General features: G+C 47.4%; 2 protein-coding genes across 4 annotated transcripts in view; both read left to right on the forward strand.

The window, feature by feature from the left end:
* Nucleotides 1–6306, forward strand: part of PSMD1 (proteasome 26S subunit, non-ATPase 1) — a 75311-nt gene extending 69005 nt beyond the window's left edge. Inside the window, exons 22-25 of the mRNA XM_059822375.1 lie at nucleotides 672–764; nucleotides 3099–3245; nucleotides 5099–5253; nucleotides 6101–6306. Of these exons, the coding sequence (XP_059678358.1) occupies nucleotides 672–764; nucleotides 3099–3245; nucleotides 5099–5245 (387 nt within the window). The 3' untranslated portion in view covers nucleotides 5246–5253; nucleotides 6101–6306. The remainder of the gene's footprint in view (nucleotides 1–671; nucleotides 765–3098; nucleotides 3246–5098; nucleotides 5254–6100) is intronic.
* Nucleotides 6307–15644: 9338 nt separating this feature from the next.
* ARMC9 (armadillo repeat containing 9) overlaps nucleotides 15645–17556 on the forward strand; it is a 52296-nt gene continuing 50384 nt past the window's right edge. For all 3 annotated transcript variants that reach the window (XM_059822569.1, XM_059822571.1, XM_059822570.1), the window contains exons 1-2: nucleotides 15645–15695; nucleotides 17390–17515. In XM_059822569.1, coding sequence (XP_059678552.1) covers nucleotides 15645–15695; nucleotides 17390–17515 — 177 coding nt within the window. The remainder of the gene's footprint in view (nucleotides 15696–17389; nucleotides 17516–17556) is intronic.

Raw genomic sequence — 17556 nt, forward strand, 5'->3', positions numbered from 1 at the left:
GACAAATGTGGTTGCTCCCTGTCCGTCTGAGCAAGTTACTGCCTTACAGAGGCAGTTACTGTGGATAGAGAGATGTGCTCACTGGAAGGGAGACGTGCTGAATTCTTGTATTCGAGTGTTGCTTCTGGGTACTTTCTCGCTCAGGAGTGCCAAAGTCTCCTGAGGGCTCCTCCGTAGGGCATTTTGTATATCCACTTCTTTAGATCAATGAGAAACACAGCTGTGTGATTAGGACAGCGGAACAGCTTTAGGTCATTCTAAAGAGTATCTATATACCTGTTTCTTTACCGTGGAGACTCTGGCAATGGGTTTTCCTGCAACAAGAATTCAATTCGTTGCTCTGTTAAAAATAAATAAACAAACCTCTCGGAGACCCAGACAGTAATGAATAATCTCTAAATTACGAAGTTTGTTCTCCTTCTGCATATGTGGCTGGACCCAGTCTGGCGTTCATGGCATTTTTTTGTCCATTCTGTGCCATTTATTTGCTTTGATGGTGGTGTATTTGTTTCTTAAACAGAGCAGTGGGTAGGAAGTGGAATTGATCTTATTGACACCTGCACTGAGAACTGACCTAACACTGATTTCCCTTTGTTCCCTTGCCTGGGGAGCTGAAGTACAGCGTACAGCGTTGCAGTCACACTGAATGCCTCCTCTGTTGACATATCCAGGTTTCCACTGCTGTGCTGTCCATCACCGCAAAAGCCAAGAAGAAGGAGAAGGAGAAGGAGAAAGAGAAGAAGGAAGAGGAGAAGATGGAAGTGGTGGGTGCAAACATTGAAACTTAAATGTCTTCTTCCCCCCCTTATAAATGTGGAAGGTGTGTCATGAATTCTGGCAGCTACTTAACGCTGTCCCCCCTGCCACCTGTGTTAGTTCTGAGCAAAGCATTAACACACATTTCAGTGTACTGCATACACTGGTTAGCATCTTTACTCTCTGTGTGTGTGCATGCTGTTAAAGGCAAGAGGTCATATTATTTATGGATCCATTATTTCTGAGAAATAAATCTTCCTCAGTATTGTTAAGTAACTGACTTCCTTGAAGCTTGTTTTGACAAGTTTATGTGCCGTTAACTGCATGAACCTTTTGTGCATTATTTCATTGCCTGCTGTTTATAGACCAAGGGAATTTCATCTCTTATCCATGTACTTTTCTTATTAATGTGGAAAAAGTCTTAATAATTTCACGTCCTTGGTACCTCTGACTTTTCAAAGAGAACTCAATGTTGTAGCAGTTGCTTGATGGTGTCTAATTCAGTTATGAGCACTGAAGAGTTTAAACTTTCTGGTTTTGCACATGCTTAACCCCCCATTCTGAAGTGTCCACCTTCTTGGCAGCAACTTCTTAGGTGCTTTGCCCATCTATCAAAACGCCAAATATTTATTCACACCCACCTCAGGACCAGTTGAGCTTTGAGCACAGGATCCATATGCTGCTCAGTAGTTACGGTGATTGCTTTGGTCCTCTGGTGATTTCTTTCCATTCATAGACCTGACACTGGAACTTCTCATCTCTGAATAATGTGTCATCCTGGAGCAAGCTGAGGGATAGAGAAATGGCTGGATAATGAATTCTTGGTGGTTGCTGTAATTTGGAAAACATTTAGCAGCTAAAATTCTTGCTGTACCCTGACAAAGGACCCTTCCTTTTTTGCTCTTGTAACATGCAAATATGCCAAGAGCAACTGTAAGCTGAAAATGAGTTATGCTGACAAGCTTAGTAGAAACCTTTCTGATTCCACTTTAAGATCTATGTGAGGAAAGCAACGTGGTCACAGAAATTTTTACCTCTTTAATTTTGAAAGGAAACACACAAATGTTATGTGAAGGGAGTGTGGCCTAAGACGAAAGGTGTATGTGTAAAATAACCTTCTGAGACCTACTTAAATGTGGCCATGTTATAAGCACTGAACTTTATGCAGTTGGCTCAGAAAATGAATCATCTTATGCGTGCAAGGTAGAATCTCTGTTTTTGTCTTTTTGCTCCTTTATCAATGTTTCCTTGTTGTCAAACATTGCCTTTTCTTTGAATTATGCTTACAGCACTATACGCTAAGCAAAATGTGCTGGACAGATGCATGTTTCTTCTAACATTGCTACAACTTACAGTTAAGTACAGGTGTTGAGAGGAAGCCATATATTAGATGCGATTCACGTGTCGTGTCTGTCTGTGTGTATACTCCAGATGTCTGAAAAGTTTTCTTGGCTGAATTGAGCAGAAAAACAAGGATAGTAAAAAGGGAGCTCGCTGCCACCTGCTGTGTTTGAGTCAAGTGTTTTGCCATTGTCCTGATGTTTTAGAGGTATAATTACTTTCCTGTTTTTCTTTTATGCCTGTTACATGACTAGTAATCCGTAGCTTCCAAGAGACCTGCACAGCAACAAGCAGCCACTGTGCCAGAGAAAGTCCTGCCTGCTGTTACAGGATGTGCCATGCCTTTGGTGGTGTTCCTGATCGTTTCCTATTGGTTGTTTCCATCTTTTCTGCAGTCTTTTTTTTTTTTTTTTTTGCAACTCAGATGTTCCCGAGCAAGAGGGGAAACATGATCCATGTTCTTAAGTATGTAAAGGATGCTGTGTTTTTTCCTTCTGAGCTGTTGCCTCCAGCTGCTGAGTCATTGGTAAAGGAGGGTTTAACTGCAGTTCCCTAGGGAGTCACTGAGGGCAAGTCATTTTGGTTGAGCTGCTGTCAGTGATGGCTGTATAGCTGCAAAAATACAAGGGCAGCTTTTGGCAATTTTCATGTGCTTAGTAATGATATTAAAGAATCTTCAGTTGTGAACAAAAAGTGGTGAGTTTACAGAGGAAGTACTAGAAAGGGAAGCCAGAGGTAAACTGTCCACTGCCACCTCTTGTTGAACTTATTTTCACCTGCAGTTGAGTGTGAGGCATTGCCATGATGAGAGTGCTTAGATCCGTGCTGGCATTGTCTGTGCCAGCTGACAGATACGTGTTAGCTTGTTCCTCAGAAGGAGGATGGCTTCTCACCATGCTCTGGAGTTGCTGCCTGTATTAAGAGTAGCAGTACCCTCGTGAATTGTGAAAGGCTAGAGACTACTGTTAAAATCATGTTGATGTTCTCCTCCCCTTCCACAGGATGAGACTGAAAAGAAGGATGAAAAAGAAAAGAAAAAAGAGCCTGAACCCAACTTCCAGCTTCTGGACAACCCAGCCAGAGTCATGCCTGCTCAGCTCAAAGTTCTCACTATGACGGAGAGCTGCCGATACCAGCCTTTCAAACCAGTGAGTGTCACCTTCTTAGTCTGTGTGCTTGACAGAGCATTCCCAGTGCCGGGTTTGTGCATAAGGACCCAGAAGTTCTGTGTGTACATGAGAACGCCACTCACAGCTGGTGCATCGCTGCAATGGGTTTTAGAGATTTGCAACTTCAAAAAGATACTTGCTTTTTAATGTCCCTCTCTCCAAATGATCACATGCAATTCTAGTTGGGGGAAAGCCAGACCTGCTGCAAACCTTTCACCATGCTAACGCTGCTTTATTTTTCTTTCTTCTTCTACATACGTCAAATGCTGTAACCTGGATATCAATCAGACATACTCTTTGTATTAATGACATTGCTGGGGACATAAAGACTGAGCTGTGATCTTTACAATGGGCTGAGAAGTTGTACAGGCTCATTGTCAAAGCAATGAAATACATTAGGATTTGTGCTGGGGTTTTATTATTCTGCAGTGGGGTTTATACATAAATGGAGTATTTTTTTTCATTAAGCAGATCTCTTACTCAGTTACATCTGACCTTAGAACAGTGCTTTCATCTCCTGTTAACATAGAGAAGAGGTAGTATGTGATTGTCAGGTGGAGAATGAAGAAGACCTTTTAGTATTAGTCCAAGGGGTAACTATCTTTTGTGAGATGCTCAAATATATTGCAAAGCTAATAAGCTTGCTCCTGACCTCTAAATCTCCTGGGTCAAATTCTTCTGGCCTTTATTTTTGTTCAAGAAATAATGCCCTTGACTTCCCCCTTTTGCAGGATTATGTATGGGAAAACAGTCTTCAGAAGTAGTAATATTTTTTTCCAGGAAAATAGTAATGTTTTTAATAAATCGATTTCCTGGAATTCCATCAGCACATTGGAATTCTCTGTCCATCATCTCCTTTTGAAACATCTCTTCTCGCATAGCTGTGGAAAGATTTTTCCGTTTCTACCCTTTAAAGAGAGGAGGTGACCCAACTGGTATTTGGCTTGGGAAGATTTGCTGTATGGTCCACTCATGCAGCTGAAATGTGGACGTATGTAGCTGTTTGCTTCTGTTTCAAAAGAAGCCGAGTCCTTGGTGAGGGGAGTGCAGTTTCCTGCCTTAACCACCCCATAAATAGATTTTGAAGAAAACAGAACACTGCAGGTGTTTTTCTGGGATTAGGGTGTGTAACCAAGGAGGCTCTCAAAATGGAGCTCTTCTGGAGCTTTGCTCTGCTTTGGGGAACGCCAGAGTAAAAGGCTTCTTTAAAATGATGTTTGTAGCCTGGAATCCTGCTGTGATCAAAGCTCTGATCCCAGCCAGGCGTGACAGACACAGCACTGCCTCTTCGCACCTCATGTTTCAGTCCTGGAGACGCACCGACTTGCTTTAGCCTGCTAGCATGTTTGGTTGTGATCTTTGTAATTAATTCCCCTTCGTTTTATGAGGTTCTGCTAATAGGATTCCTGAGTCGGTGGAAGCTGGTGATCAGATTAGTCTCTGTTTCAGATAGCCTCCTGGGAGGTGGCTACACAGAGAGTCTTCACTAAGCTTTGTTGCCCTGAAAAGATGAGCCTTATAAAGCAATTATGGTTCAATTAGTTTTCATGTGGAAAGGCCCAGAGTGGGGCTGGGATAAAGCTGTGAATCCAGATGCCATTTTCTATCAAACTGAGACTTAGATAGTGGAAATACAAAAGGTAGCGTGGATAGTCTCTGTCTGTTCCATCCCCTTATCAGGCAGGGATCCAGGTGGGTGTCAGACGCTTTGCTCTCTGAAACTCAGTCCTGCTGATGGGTCTCAAATGGCCTAGGATAAACACTGTGGCCACAAACACTGCACCATGAGGCAGAGGTGAGCAGGTCTAATGCTCACTGCACTTGTCTTGCAGCTTTCCATTGGAGGCATCATCATTCTGAAGGACACCAGTGAGGATATGGAGGAGCTGGTTGAACCTGTGGCAGCTCATGGTCCGAAGATTGAGGAAGAGGAACAGGAACCTGAACCACCAGAGCCCTTTGAGTACATTGATGATTAAGACCTGAGGTACAGTGTAGCATGCAGAGTCACCTTTATTAATCCCAGTGAAGGAAAAGCCACTTTGGATCAACTGAAGCAGTTACCAGGACCCAGCACTCTTGTTTTAGCTCTCTGGCACAGCTTCTGTGCCAGATTCAGAAACATACGCTCTGTCCCGATTTGAAGAGTTTGGCAGCAATAAGAGAGAAATGCACTCTTCCAGATCAGGCCTGACCCAGTCGTACTGGATCTGGTCTCTAATCTCACAGGCTTCGCTATTCTTGAGTAGAGCCTCAGTGGGCAGAGTTAGAGCAGTGCATGGGGTCACAGGCAACAGCTGAGCTCAGGGTAATCGGCTCATGAAAGATGGTCCCAGAGGGGCAAGTGGTTTATGTAACAAAGCTGTCATCTACTTGACCTCAGTATGGCAGGATTGGTTGAAAGAGAACTACTACTCTGCTTCCTGGGGTTGTCTTGTCTTCCCAGCAGTTCTTAGCTTCTCTTTAAAGGCACTCCAGTCATAGGCTCTGTGGTGCTCTTTGAGCCCAATTTAATGATCCTTTTAGATCTGTTCCAGGCAATGAATGGTGCACTTCTCAGGTTCCTTGGTGAAAGTGCCTGAACTGATGTGCAAGTTTCTCACTGACAGGCAGAAACCCAGTTGTTTTATTTCCAAATATGGGCTGGCATGTCCCAGTGCTCCCAAGAGCAAAGATTATGCACTTGAATTGGTGGATGGGCAGGAAAACAAACTCCTTGCTAAAAACTGTAAATGTTGCATCAGTGGCAGGCTTGGGTGAGTGTGTGGAGCTAACCACAAGAAGCCTTAGTTAAATACATTTGCTTTTCTGGTTTCTCTCTCCCCCGCCTCCAGGATCATGTCCTCTAAAGAAGACACTATGCTTGATATCAGAAAGACAGACATGAAGACCTTCCTATCGAGATCTGCTGTTCAGTGCATGCAACCCCAATCTGTGCTGAGCTAAAGCTGATAGTCTGTGTTTTATGGCTGAAGAAAAGATATATGCTATTTAGTGTACTCTTTCACAAAACCTTGTTTTCAAATAAATATATTAAAAACTCTTGTCAGAAAACTTGCTGCTTTAAAAAAAAAAAGGAAGCCTAACAACCTTCTTTTCCACTCACCCCAAATGTTAAAAACTAGACCCAAGTTGTGCATCTTCCTCCAGCAACATTTGACTGACTCTGTTCCTCTGTAGAGTCATCAGGATCTGTGCACATCTCTGCTTTCTCTAGCACTCGTTTAGGCTGAGCAAGGTCACCAACTTTAGTCTGGCCCAGCCATAGCTCTGATGCTACAGAGAGGCCAGGTCTCTACTTGCCAGCAGGTATCCAGATGAGGTCTGCTTCCAAATTACCGGTGTGACACTGACTTTGCAGTGATCTTCCCCCTTGCTCATCCTGGTATTCGTGTGACAGTGTGGGGCTGACAGAAGGGTTCTGGGTGTTAGTGATGGGGAAATGGGGCATGTTTCTCTTTGCTTCACAGAATCCCTTTTTTTTTTTCTGTGTACTTCCACTGTATTCACCAAATATGAACATAATAGCTGATGTGAGCAGGCAGCTAGAAATACATTACAGGCCTAGATGGGGTGAATCCAGACATGCAAGTTGTTGCACTGATGTGCATCATTAGCCAAGGGGGGATTTACAGTCAGGGGTATGGAATGAGCAGCAGTCAGAAGGAAAGAATGTGGCTCAACCGTTCACTGTTGGCCCAGCCAGCCGTTCACCTGTTGGGCTGTAATGCTTCAAAGAGTCTGTCACCAGTGAGCTGGAGACTGTGGCCCTGGTCAGCTGTAAGCCAAATGCTGGGGGAAGCTCCATCATTTGAAACAGCACTTAAACAGAATGAGGTTTTTATTGTATGTATGTTGGGGACGTTTTGCTCCATGTTAACATACCACAAGCTCATGTACATCAGTAATAATGGAAGACAAATCTTGCATGTAGTGCCTGGGAGCTTTTCCAGCAGATGGTTTATTTTGGTGAGTGTTACTATAGCAATAGAATAGTCTGCCTTTGTTCTCTGCAGAGCTTAAGCAGTACAGAGCAGAGATAGGGGACTGGAAGCCAATTTTGAGTCTTAGGCTTCAGTCAGAAGTCCCTGAAGTTGAAATGCTGGTGCTGGTCAGAACTTGCTCTTCTCAGTGTGACCCAAATATGTTCTCCCATGGAAGCAGAGCCAAGAATCAACCTGAAATGGCTACAGACAATGTAACTATCGGAAAAACTGGAAACAAAGAGGGAATCACTGCTCCAATCCCATGGTGATTCAAAGTAAGACCCAGTATTGTGGTGCAAGAAACAGAAACTGGACAGATGTACATTATTTGAGTGTCTCTAGTGCTGGAATCCCTTCCCTTGGAATGGCTACCTGTATCCCTTACTCCTGCATGTTCTGCTGCTGCCAACCAGTGTGGTATGTTGTGGTTTTTAGGTGATTTGTTAGTAATGCCTTATGTCATCTTACAAAATGCTGCGTAGAGGGGAGGACATTGGGAGGAGGAAAAAAACCAACTCATTTCAGGTCATTCAGCAACCTGCTAGACAGCCACATATTGCTGGGAGGTTTCTAGAGTCCCAAGTAGGAATGCTGGGAATAGCTGGCTCAGAAGGATCTGAAGTCCTGTATTGATGCCTTGGCCGAGCTGTGAACAGTCTGCTTCTATTCACAGGACTTTTTGCTGAGCCTTTCATACTATAACAGATGTTTCAGGGTAGCCAGTATATTCCTGGCGCTTGCTACAGGTTTGGTTCTTAGTGTGGCTGTGTAAATCTGTATGAATAGAGCAGTTCCCACTGAGCCATGTACTGGCGGGGGCGCCATCCAGGAGACTTGATTTTTGTGCTAAATTATTTTCTTGTGCCTGTAAGACCACTCCTGCCTCTGGCAGTGATGTTTCCCAGAGCTCCCTTGGCACAAGCAAATGTAAAAACCTCAGATAGCCCCAAACTGATTTCTGAGCTGCTACTCTGGAGGAGTGTTGACAGAGGTGGCTGCTGGTTAAAGGGTGAAGCAAATGGATTAGCAGTGTGAAGGAGGAGAGGCGATGGCCACACCACAAATCTGAGTTGCTGTGAGCTGAGGGGGGAGCGGGAAGGGGCAGCTCCATGGGATGGTGCTCAGGGCAGGGAACAACTATGAGGAGTGTTTTCTAGCAAGTGCAAATCAACCTTTCACCAGAGGGCTGACTGAGAAGTGGCTCCTCTCTTGGCTGGAGTATGCACAGTAAGTGGCTTCCAGGGGTTTCAGCCTGTTTGCACCTCTCTCTGGAGAGAAGGCTGTGCACGTAATGAACAGCTCGTCGGTTGCTCGTGCATTTGGTATCAGTAGATGGGGTTTCCCTTTGGGGACTTCACTGGCTGAGCTCTGTGCAATCAGAGCCTGCTCCACTGCAGAGCACCCAGGTCCTTCCCAGCTTCCCACACAGTGGGCAGCCCCTCCGGTACGTGTGCTCAGGCCCCGTAAGTTCAGAAAGGATAAACCTCTTCCACCCACACTGCAGCTTGGGAGGATGCCGGTCCTGTGCCTCAGTGAGACGTGTCTAGCTCAGGCTCGTTTCGCTCAGGGGACACCACTTAAAAGACTCCAGGCAGCACAAGGACAAGAGGTCCTCTCATGGCGAATTTATGAGAGTTTTTGGTACAAAACAGTGTGTCCTGACTATAGAACGATCTGATACATCGGATTTTTTTCTAACCCCTACATATTTCTTCAGTTCACCAATCAGGCTGCTGAGGATGCTGCTCTGCGACTGCCTGAGGCTCATAAAACCTCCAGAGATCTTCTAGAAAGGCACTAGAAAACCTCTGGGAAGGCTCTAGAAAGATGCTAGAGCACTCACTGTGGGTCAGTCGGCAGCAGCTCTTGGTGCTGGAGTGTGTCGCCCCCCTCCACTGCCTCCCTGGGCTCCCTGGCTTCTTGTGGTGGATGTGAAGACCTCGCTTCCTCTTGCACCAGGCTCTCCCAGGGTTTGTGCCTCCCTGTGAGATGGTGCTTAGCAAGGGCAGTGCTGAAAATCAATGCAAGCACTGAGGTAAAGCCTTCTGGGCTGGATCCTGCCCCCATGCTAAGGCACCTGACCAGTTTCCCTTGGGACAGATGGGGCCAGTCACTGCAGGACCAGCTCAGTGCTGTGCTCAGGGGACATAGGCTGCCGCTAGCTTTCCGATCTCCAGTTTGGAGAAGGCATGGTGGGAGCCTGGAAACCTTTGCTGCTGCTTTAAATAATGCCATTTAGCCACAGTGACTCATTAGTGCTGATTTCTTAGGAAGTGCTGCTCTCCTGGGCCTGGCTGGGGATGCTGTGGAGGGACCCACCCCTCGGGTGTTTGCCAGGGGCTAATTGGACCTAAAGTTCCTGGGTTTGCTGGAGGGAGAGACCGAGGTGGCAGGAAGCATGCTTCTATCCCTCCTGACTAATGGGCCTCATCCCCCTTAACCCTGGTAAGAAATATATCACTTCAAAAGCATGCCGCTTCTGGCAGGTCCCAGAGTCCTTCCAGGAGGCCCTGGACACACCCTCAGTCTCCACTTCCTGATGGTTAACTCGGGTACAAGCTCCCTGCTAGGCACCGCGCTGGGGACAGAAGCAGGGGTGGAGATGGAGGCAGCACTCCCAGGGCAAGGGGTCTTCAAGGAGGGGGCTGACAGTGGCAGGCATTCAGCAGATCTCATCCTCCTGCTTCTCCCTGTCACAGCGGTGCCACCCTCCCTATCTCTCCCCTTCCTTCCAGGGCCAGGCGAAGCTCTTCCTTCTCGCCATTCAACACGAAGGTTGGGCGCTGCTGATAATGATGATGACATTGGCCATTTATCTCCCTGCATCCTGGAGGCCGGAGTGTCCCCTGCCAGGCCCCAGCCTGCCCTGGGCTGTTCCCCTCCCGGCTGCTCTTGGCATGGGTGACGGGTTGGGTTTCCAGCCCAGCACCTTAACCCTGCAGCAGTGGCAGGACTGGGGAGATGGGGAGCATGGGCATCTCAGGACCATGCGAGGCTTGTGGTATTTGTTTGCAACCTCTTCTGTGACTAGTCTGAAGGCCTTTCCCCAGGGTGGCTTCACGTGGGAGCAAGGCTCTTCATTTCCTCGGTGAGGATAACTGTTTTGGGCAGATCCGGTTCAATGTGTTTCTCCAGCACTGGTGGGACTGGGCTGGCCCACGCTCTCTGCCCTGGGAGGAGAAGCTGCCCTAGTCCCTGCTGCTGGGCTCCAGCTGAGGACTGGCTTGACTTGGTCTCTGAAATCCTGCTCTGCGTGGGCAAATAATCCAGCTGGCAGCAGCCCAGGTCCGGAGTTTTGTTTTGAGGTCTATACTCCAGTTCCTGGCATTGGCTGCACAACTAAAGCTGTTTTTTGCTCAGAAGAAATACTGTGCACGTACTCAGGTGAGCCATCAGTGTCTCTTCCAGTGCATGGGGGAATTAGCATTACTCATGTATTGCAGAGAGGCAAATCCTGTTTCTGCCCAAGTCCTTTGGAGACCAGCTAATCAGAGGACCTGGAGACTACAAACCCCAGACATCCCAGCCCCATGGGACTGGTCTGATGGACGCTGCTGCCCCACACCTGCATGCGTGTGTGTGTTTAAGCAACACGTGTGTCTCTTTTTTTTCATTGTGTTCACAAAGCATGTGCAGAAAATGGACAATGGAGCATCTATACCATAAGGGTCGAGGTGAAGCGGGTCCCAGCGAGCAGGGCAGGGTGCATGGGGGGACATCTCGGGGCTCACTGCCCGCAGCCTTGGTGCAGGTCTGGCTCTGGGGTTGGCCAAGGGGAAGGGCAGTCATTTGGTGGCAACAGCATCCCTGGCCAAGGGTATAAATAGCTGCTCTGGTGACCCAGAGAAGAATTGCTGCACAGGCGAGGTTAATTGTCAGCAGAAATTATGGGGACATTGTTCCTCCAAAGATAACCTGCAAGGGATGAAGCGTGGAGCAATTTTTTCCCCTTCAGAGTGAAGGAAAAAGACCTGAAATATTGGTGCGGTGTTTTTGTTCTCAGCTTTATGCTGGCTCTCCCATTTAATTGTTTTTCTCCATTCCATGTCAATGAGAACCAAGATGGATTAACTTTTTGTTTCCCCACCATGTCCACCCAGAGGAGAAGCTGAGATAGCTCCTGTAGGGCTGGGCAAATTCTCTGTTTACTTTAACTTCACACAGAAATCTTTTTTATTTTTAGCTTAAGCATGAAATCTGGGGTTCAGGGATGAGCAAGAAGCAGCTGAAAATAATTTGCTGGAAACACGTGCATTGGACATCAGAGTTCATGGGCTCATTCATAGATGAAACCTGCTGCTTGCTCCTCTTGCAAGCCCGGAGGTTTTGCAATTTGTTCCCAAGTGACTGAGCAGGTGGCCATCGGTCTGTGTTGGTGGCATGGGACAGATTGCCATCGGTCTGTGTTGGTGGCAGCATCAAAGCTGTACCCATGGGATGAAGGCAGTGAGGCTCCCTGGGGCTGTTGCTGAGACTGGGGATGTTTCTCCTGACGATGAAGTTCTCTGTCCTGCTGTTTCTGTGCACCCAGTTTCCCTGACTATTTTCTCCATTTTATTTTTTTTTAATGGAGCATCTCTAGCTCTTCCCTCCCCCCAGCCCCCTGCCCTTTTTAGCTGGAAAGCCTTGCTGTTACTGCAAGCCAAGCCCTCTCATGCATTGGTGTTCACCTTGGTTGGGGGCTTAATGACCCATGTCTTAGATGAGCACATGCCAGAAAGCCCAGCTGGGGCCCCCTTTGGGCTTGGGGCACTGAGCTGCTGTCATCCCCCATGGAGGCACCCCCAGCCCCACAAAGGCAGCTGGGCTCTCCTGGTTGTCAGCTCTGTCCCTGTAGGGATCTCTGAAGAGTGATCACTGCCACAGCTGGAAAGGCACCACGGGCTGATCTGTTGGGACAGAGGAGCAGAAAAAGCACTGGAGGATTCCCTCCTTCCTCCAGCCTGGGCTGGGCTTTGGCCAGCCCGCAGCAGGGCGGCAGCAGCAGCAAGAAGGTTTTGTGGAACAGCATCTCCTCTCCAGGTGGACACTTGAGGGACATGGGGAGTTGACGTTGCAGGGCAATAGGTTGAGCCCTGGATGGTCCTGTCCTCATCTGCAAAGTCCTGCTGGGAGAAGAAAGCTCTGGCTCCTTCTGCACGGGGCGCAAGGCACCTGGGAGCCTCCTTCACCATTTTGCAGTGGAGCTGAAAAGAGCTTTTTGGGCACCCACCAGCCAGTCCCTCCGCTCTCTCTGTGCTGCGCTGAGCAGGCCAAGAGGCTTCTGGATCTCAAGGAGAGTTGAGTTCATCCTGTCACCTCCTTCATCCGTGGCACAAAATCAAAGTCTCTGTTGTGCCTCTCCTGGTCAGGGACTTCAGTTACAGGAAATTACTGGAGAAGAGTCTGCATATAAATAGCCTGTCATGGGGCTGACCACATCCTTCTGGAGGGAGGTGAAACTCGAGGCTCTGGAGCAGCTAAACAAGCCCCATCCAAGGGAGACAAAGCAGCTTTGTGATAGCCTGATGCTGGGGAGAGCAGACAGGTTTTGCAATTCCATTGCCTCAGTTTTCCTTGCAGAGGGCCCTGGGGAAGCATTGCTGTGTAACTCAGTATGTGAGCAGTGTCTGAACTGTTGGGCAAGCGCCCTGCCCGAGTGCAGGATGTTGGTCGAAGCAAACCCCTCTGCCCTCCAGCCACTCCCAGTAGGAGCCGGTCCATGCTCCAACTCAACCAACAATAACATGTCATTAACTAAAAACTCTAAAGACTTTTTATTTATTTATTGCCTAAATGCTTCTTCAAAGTATTCACTGAAAATCCAAACCAAAATCTTTTCTAGCAACTAAAAGCTGAAGTTTGTCTCGGAAAATAACAGAACGTTTAAGCTTTGAAAAATGTCCGCCTGTTGCCTGCTTGCTTTTATTTTTAATGCAACCACTTGGAAAGACTACTGCAAGAAGATATTTCCTGCAAAATCTTCCACTTGGGCACAGAGAATAGCCTTCTGTTTTTTAATCAAGCAACAGGTTACAATGCAGCCCAGGACCTGCAGCTGGCAGAGTTGGTGGCGCAGCCCCAGGAATGCTCAGCCCCCAGCACAGGTGGCAGTGACATCCGCCGCAAGAAAAACCGAAACTATGGAGCTGGGGTGATGCCCCAGGCAATGATGAATGTCCTCCCTTGGACACACAGGTCAGCGCAGTCCTGCTTTTCAGGTTTGAAGTACAAGCTTTGTATCTTCTTGACCTTACCCTGGGTGCTGGCCAGTGGGTGGGTGTTCACCCTTGGGCAGCACCTCACTGAAAAGGTGTCTCTGCCCAAGCACCTTAGGAGTGTGGCAAAGCCTATGCAAGGCCACATGTGCACAGCAGCCTTGCCTGCCTGCTGGAAGGGGACTTCTGCAAGAATGGGAGAAGAAAAAGAAGAAAAAATACGATCAAGCAAAGCCCAGATCCCACACAGCCCTTCCTACCATCCTGCCCAGAGCACAATGTCAGTCCTGTTTGGCTGCTCGGAGGAGAAAGCCAGCTGGATGCACATCATCCTGAAGACGGGAGGAGAAAATCAGCATAAAATCCCTCTCTCTTTCCCCATGGGCAGTGCCTGATCTCCACCAAAGCAAAGCAGGAATTTCCCACAACTTTCTAGGAACTCAGACTAGACTCTAGGAATTTTCCCTTACTTTTTGGGAATGTCTTTGTGCTTTCCAGGAATATCCTTGTTTTTTCTAGGAATTGCAGACAGCTTTGTAGGGACTATGGACTGGAATTCCAGAGTGCTTTCTGAACAGTTTGATGTGCTTCCTAGGAATTTCAGCCAGCTCTCACAGCACTTTCTAGGCCTTTCCCTGTGGTTTCTAGGCATTTTCAGGTGCTTTGTAGGAATTGCAGAGCCGTTTCTAGAAATATCCAAGTGTTTTCTAGGGATTGCAGAGCACTTCCTGGAAATTTCCCAGTACTTTCTAGCAATTCCCCATTGCTTTCTAGAATTTGCAGACTGCTTTCTGGGCACTGCTGAGTGCTTTCTAAGACTTGCAGTGTGTTTCCTAGGAATATCTTTGATCCAAACGCCACTCTGTCAACATCCTCCAAGAAGCCACAGGGCTACAGAAATTTCTCTGCAGCACACAGCACCTGGTTTTTAAAATCAGTAGAAGGGGCCTGCCTATCTTCATCTTTGAACAGCAATGCCATGGCAAACCCTAGAAGCATAGCAGTCCTTCACGCCGCTGTGGTTTTGCCATGGTGCAGAAGTTTTTGCAACATCTGGAATTCTCAACACAAATAAAGCCAGAGATATGGCAAAACGCTTGAGCAGGGGAGGATGTCGCTGTGAGTGAAGGTGATTGCTGTAGGAATGCACTTGCTCAAGGGAAGATGGCAAAGGCAGGTGTTGTACAAGGTGTCAGATGCTCATCTTCCCTTCCAGAACAAATTTTGCCCACAGTCCTGATGAATTCCTTCATCAGGAAACCTCACACCTGATTTTAGCACTGCTAGATAATTCACCCTGGGGTTCTTCTGGGACAAGGCCTCGATAAGGAGCCTGGCCAGTCCTCCTGTTTGTTTTGGTCAGGCTCCCATGAGGTAACAACATGTTGGACGCGTGCCTGCTGAAGCTGTGCGTGCACGACCCACGAGGCCAAGGGGGGACAAACCCATATGTTAAGACAGTAGTCAATTTTAAAAAATGAATTTCACCCCAAACTCTGTTCAAATTACGCCAGAGAGTGGGACCCGGCAAAAAGCGATTCTTCACCGCAGCCAGCGGGAAGCTGCAGCTCTCCCACCGCGCTCCAGGGGGCGCTGCCCGCCGGCACGGTGGAGAACCTCCCTTCGTCACGTGACGCGCCCGTCCCCGCCTGGTATTGGCTGAGAGGGATCATGTGCGGCGGGAGGGGGCGCGGCGTGGCGGGGAGAGAGGCCCCGGTTGCCAAGGCGACAGGAGGCGGTGGCGCGGGGCAGGTAGGCCGCGCTGCGGTGGTGCCGGTGGCACTCGGGGTTTGCTCGCTTCCCTCCTCTCCGGTTGGCTCAGGAACTGGTAGGGCCGCGTGCTCTCGGCCCTGAGGGGGCGGCCGCAGCGCCCCGTCCCCGGTGAGGCGGCGGCGGGCTGCACCCCTGGGCTGCACCCCTGGACTGCTGTGTGAGGAAGCAGTGTGACCGCCCCGCGGCCTGGCGAGAACAGCGGTTTGGGTCGGCGAGGACCGGCTTCGGAACGTCTTTGGAGGTGCCTTACGGGGGGGAGGATATCTTGCTCATGCGGTTTGTTTGGAGATGAGGTGGCTAATGGGCTGTGCGTGGCTGGGCTGCAGCAGGGCTGTGTGAACCGCTGTGCTGTCTGCTAACACGCCCCTTCTTTACAATTTTCTAGGTGTATCAGTGATGAGATGTAGCAGTAACGCTTAGCAATGGGTGACGTTCTAGCTTATGAGGCTGAGTTACTTGGACTAGTGAGAGAGGTTGGTTTTATCTCTTTTCTTCTTTTCTTTTTTTTTTTTTTGGTTGAAATAAGCAAGGCAAAATTTCAAAATGCTTGTATTCAGAGGTATCGTAACTGTGGTCTAAATTCTGGAGTAATTTAACTGGCCTGAAATCATATTGACTCCTGTCATGCTTTGTAGATTCAAAGGGCTCAATGTCCATTAAATACCAGCAGTCAAACATCAAATCAATCTAGCATTATCTATTGTTCATTGCAAATGAGGCTTTCATTAAAGGAACAGTTAAGTTGATTAGATCCACAGACTGCTTTAGGGCTCAGGTCCAGCCTGTGATACTGGTGAGATCTTTAAAACACTGCTTAGCTGCCACCTCATTCCATATGTGTATAAAATCACAGAGGCATATAAAAACCCTAGAGCTGACAAAGCCCAGGCTGAAGTCCTGAGACTGCTGATCTCCAGGATTGTCCAGCTAGGCACTCCTCTACCCATATTGCCCATAAGAGGTAATCAGAAGATATTCTAAAATGTGAAATGGTCCTGTGAAAAAGTCAGTGAGAGACAAACTTTCAAGGGCGGGTGTCTGTCTGGTAGTCTGTGCTTCAACCTTCTGGATTAATTGGCTAAAATGGAATATTTATGATTTGGAACAAGAACACAAGCTGTGATCTCTGCTGCTTGTTACTGCCTCATTCCTTTGATCGACACTGTGTGGGTAGTCTAGTTTAGGGCCCTAAGTGAACACCAAACCAACAACCTAACCTCCCTGCCTTGTGTGCTTGTGTGACCCAACCATTGCTGGGTTCCACAGATGCCGGTGCTGTGGAGGGGCAATCAGGAGCAGCAGTCAGCTGTCACTGTGCCCACCTTTCACCAGGCTGTCTGTTGAAAGCCTGGGCAGTTACTTCCTGCTTAAAGAGTCTACCAAATGGCAAAATTATACACAACTTAAATCTTCTTATGGATCTCAGAAAACAAATATAAGAAGAGGTTTAAGTACTTAATCACTACTATACTACTGTTTATGTTAGCAGTGAAGAAAGTAAACGATTCCTGTTTTCTGTGGCAATGTTGGGCATTCAGATCAAGTTTGCAAAATGAAGTGTGATGTCTTCCCACAGCAACCAATAACTAAGACTCCTAAGATGGGGGGAGGAGGGAAAGGTTGTGTGTAATATACTGACTGTGAAGAAGAGGAAGAGCTGTTTATCTCTCTTTCAGAGTAATGCTTGATTAGTTGTTCATTAATTTGGCTTGCACAGCTTCAGATGAGTGACCTGGCTTAGAATTCAAGCTGCCTGACTGCTGCCGTGGAGATGAGAGTCACACTTAAGAATTCTGCCTTCTGAGAACATTATTTGCAAGGAAGTTATTTACTTGTTTCTTCAACCAAGGAATAGCATTAATGGATTTTAGATCTTTTTCTTCTTTGGTTGATTGGAATTACTGGCTAAATCGAGGGGCATCATTCTTTCAGAGAGGATGTGCTCGGTTGTCAGTGCTATTCTCTAGGATGCAGGAGGAAATTTAGTTGAGATATAGTGTTTTCCTACCACATGAGTTACCAGTTCTTGGTTTGTTGCTGTGCGGTCTTTGGCATTTATGGACCCTGCTACAGAGAAACTTCAAAGGACTTTGGCAATTCATGGGTCACTCATTGAAGCATTAATAATCTAAAAAAATACTGTTCCTGTATGTTTTTGTCTTGGTAGTATTTGGATTTTGCTGAATTTGAAGAAACAGTGAAAGTATTTACGAAGGAATGTAAAATAAAAGGGAAGCCACTACCTAAACCAGCAGGTGTTTCCTCAAGAGATTCAAAAACTTTGCCTGTTCAGGTAATGCATTGTTTACACTTACTTTGAGTAATACTAAAAAC

Source organism: Gavia stellata, chromosome 11 (assembly GCF_030936135.1).
Source record: "Gavia stellata isolate bGavSte3 chromosome 11, bGavSte3.hap2, whole genome shotgun sequence".
NCBI lineage: Eukaryota > Metazoa > Chordata > Aves > Gaviiformes > Gaviidae > Gavia > Gavia stellata.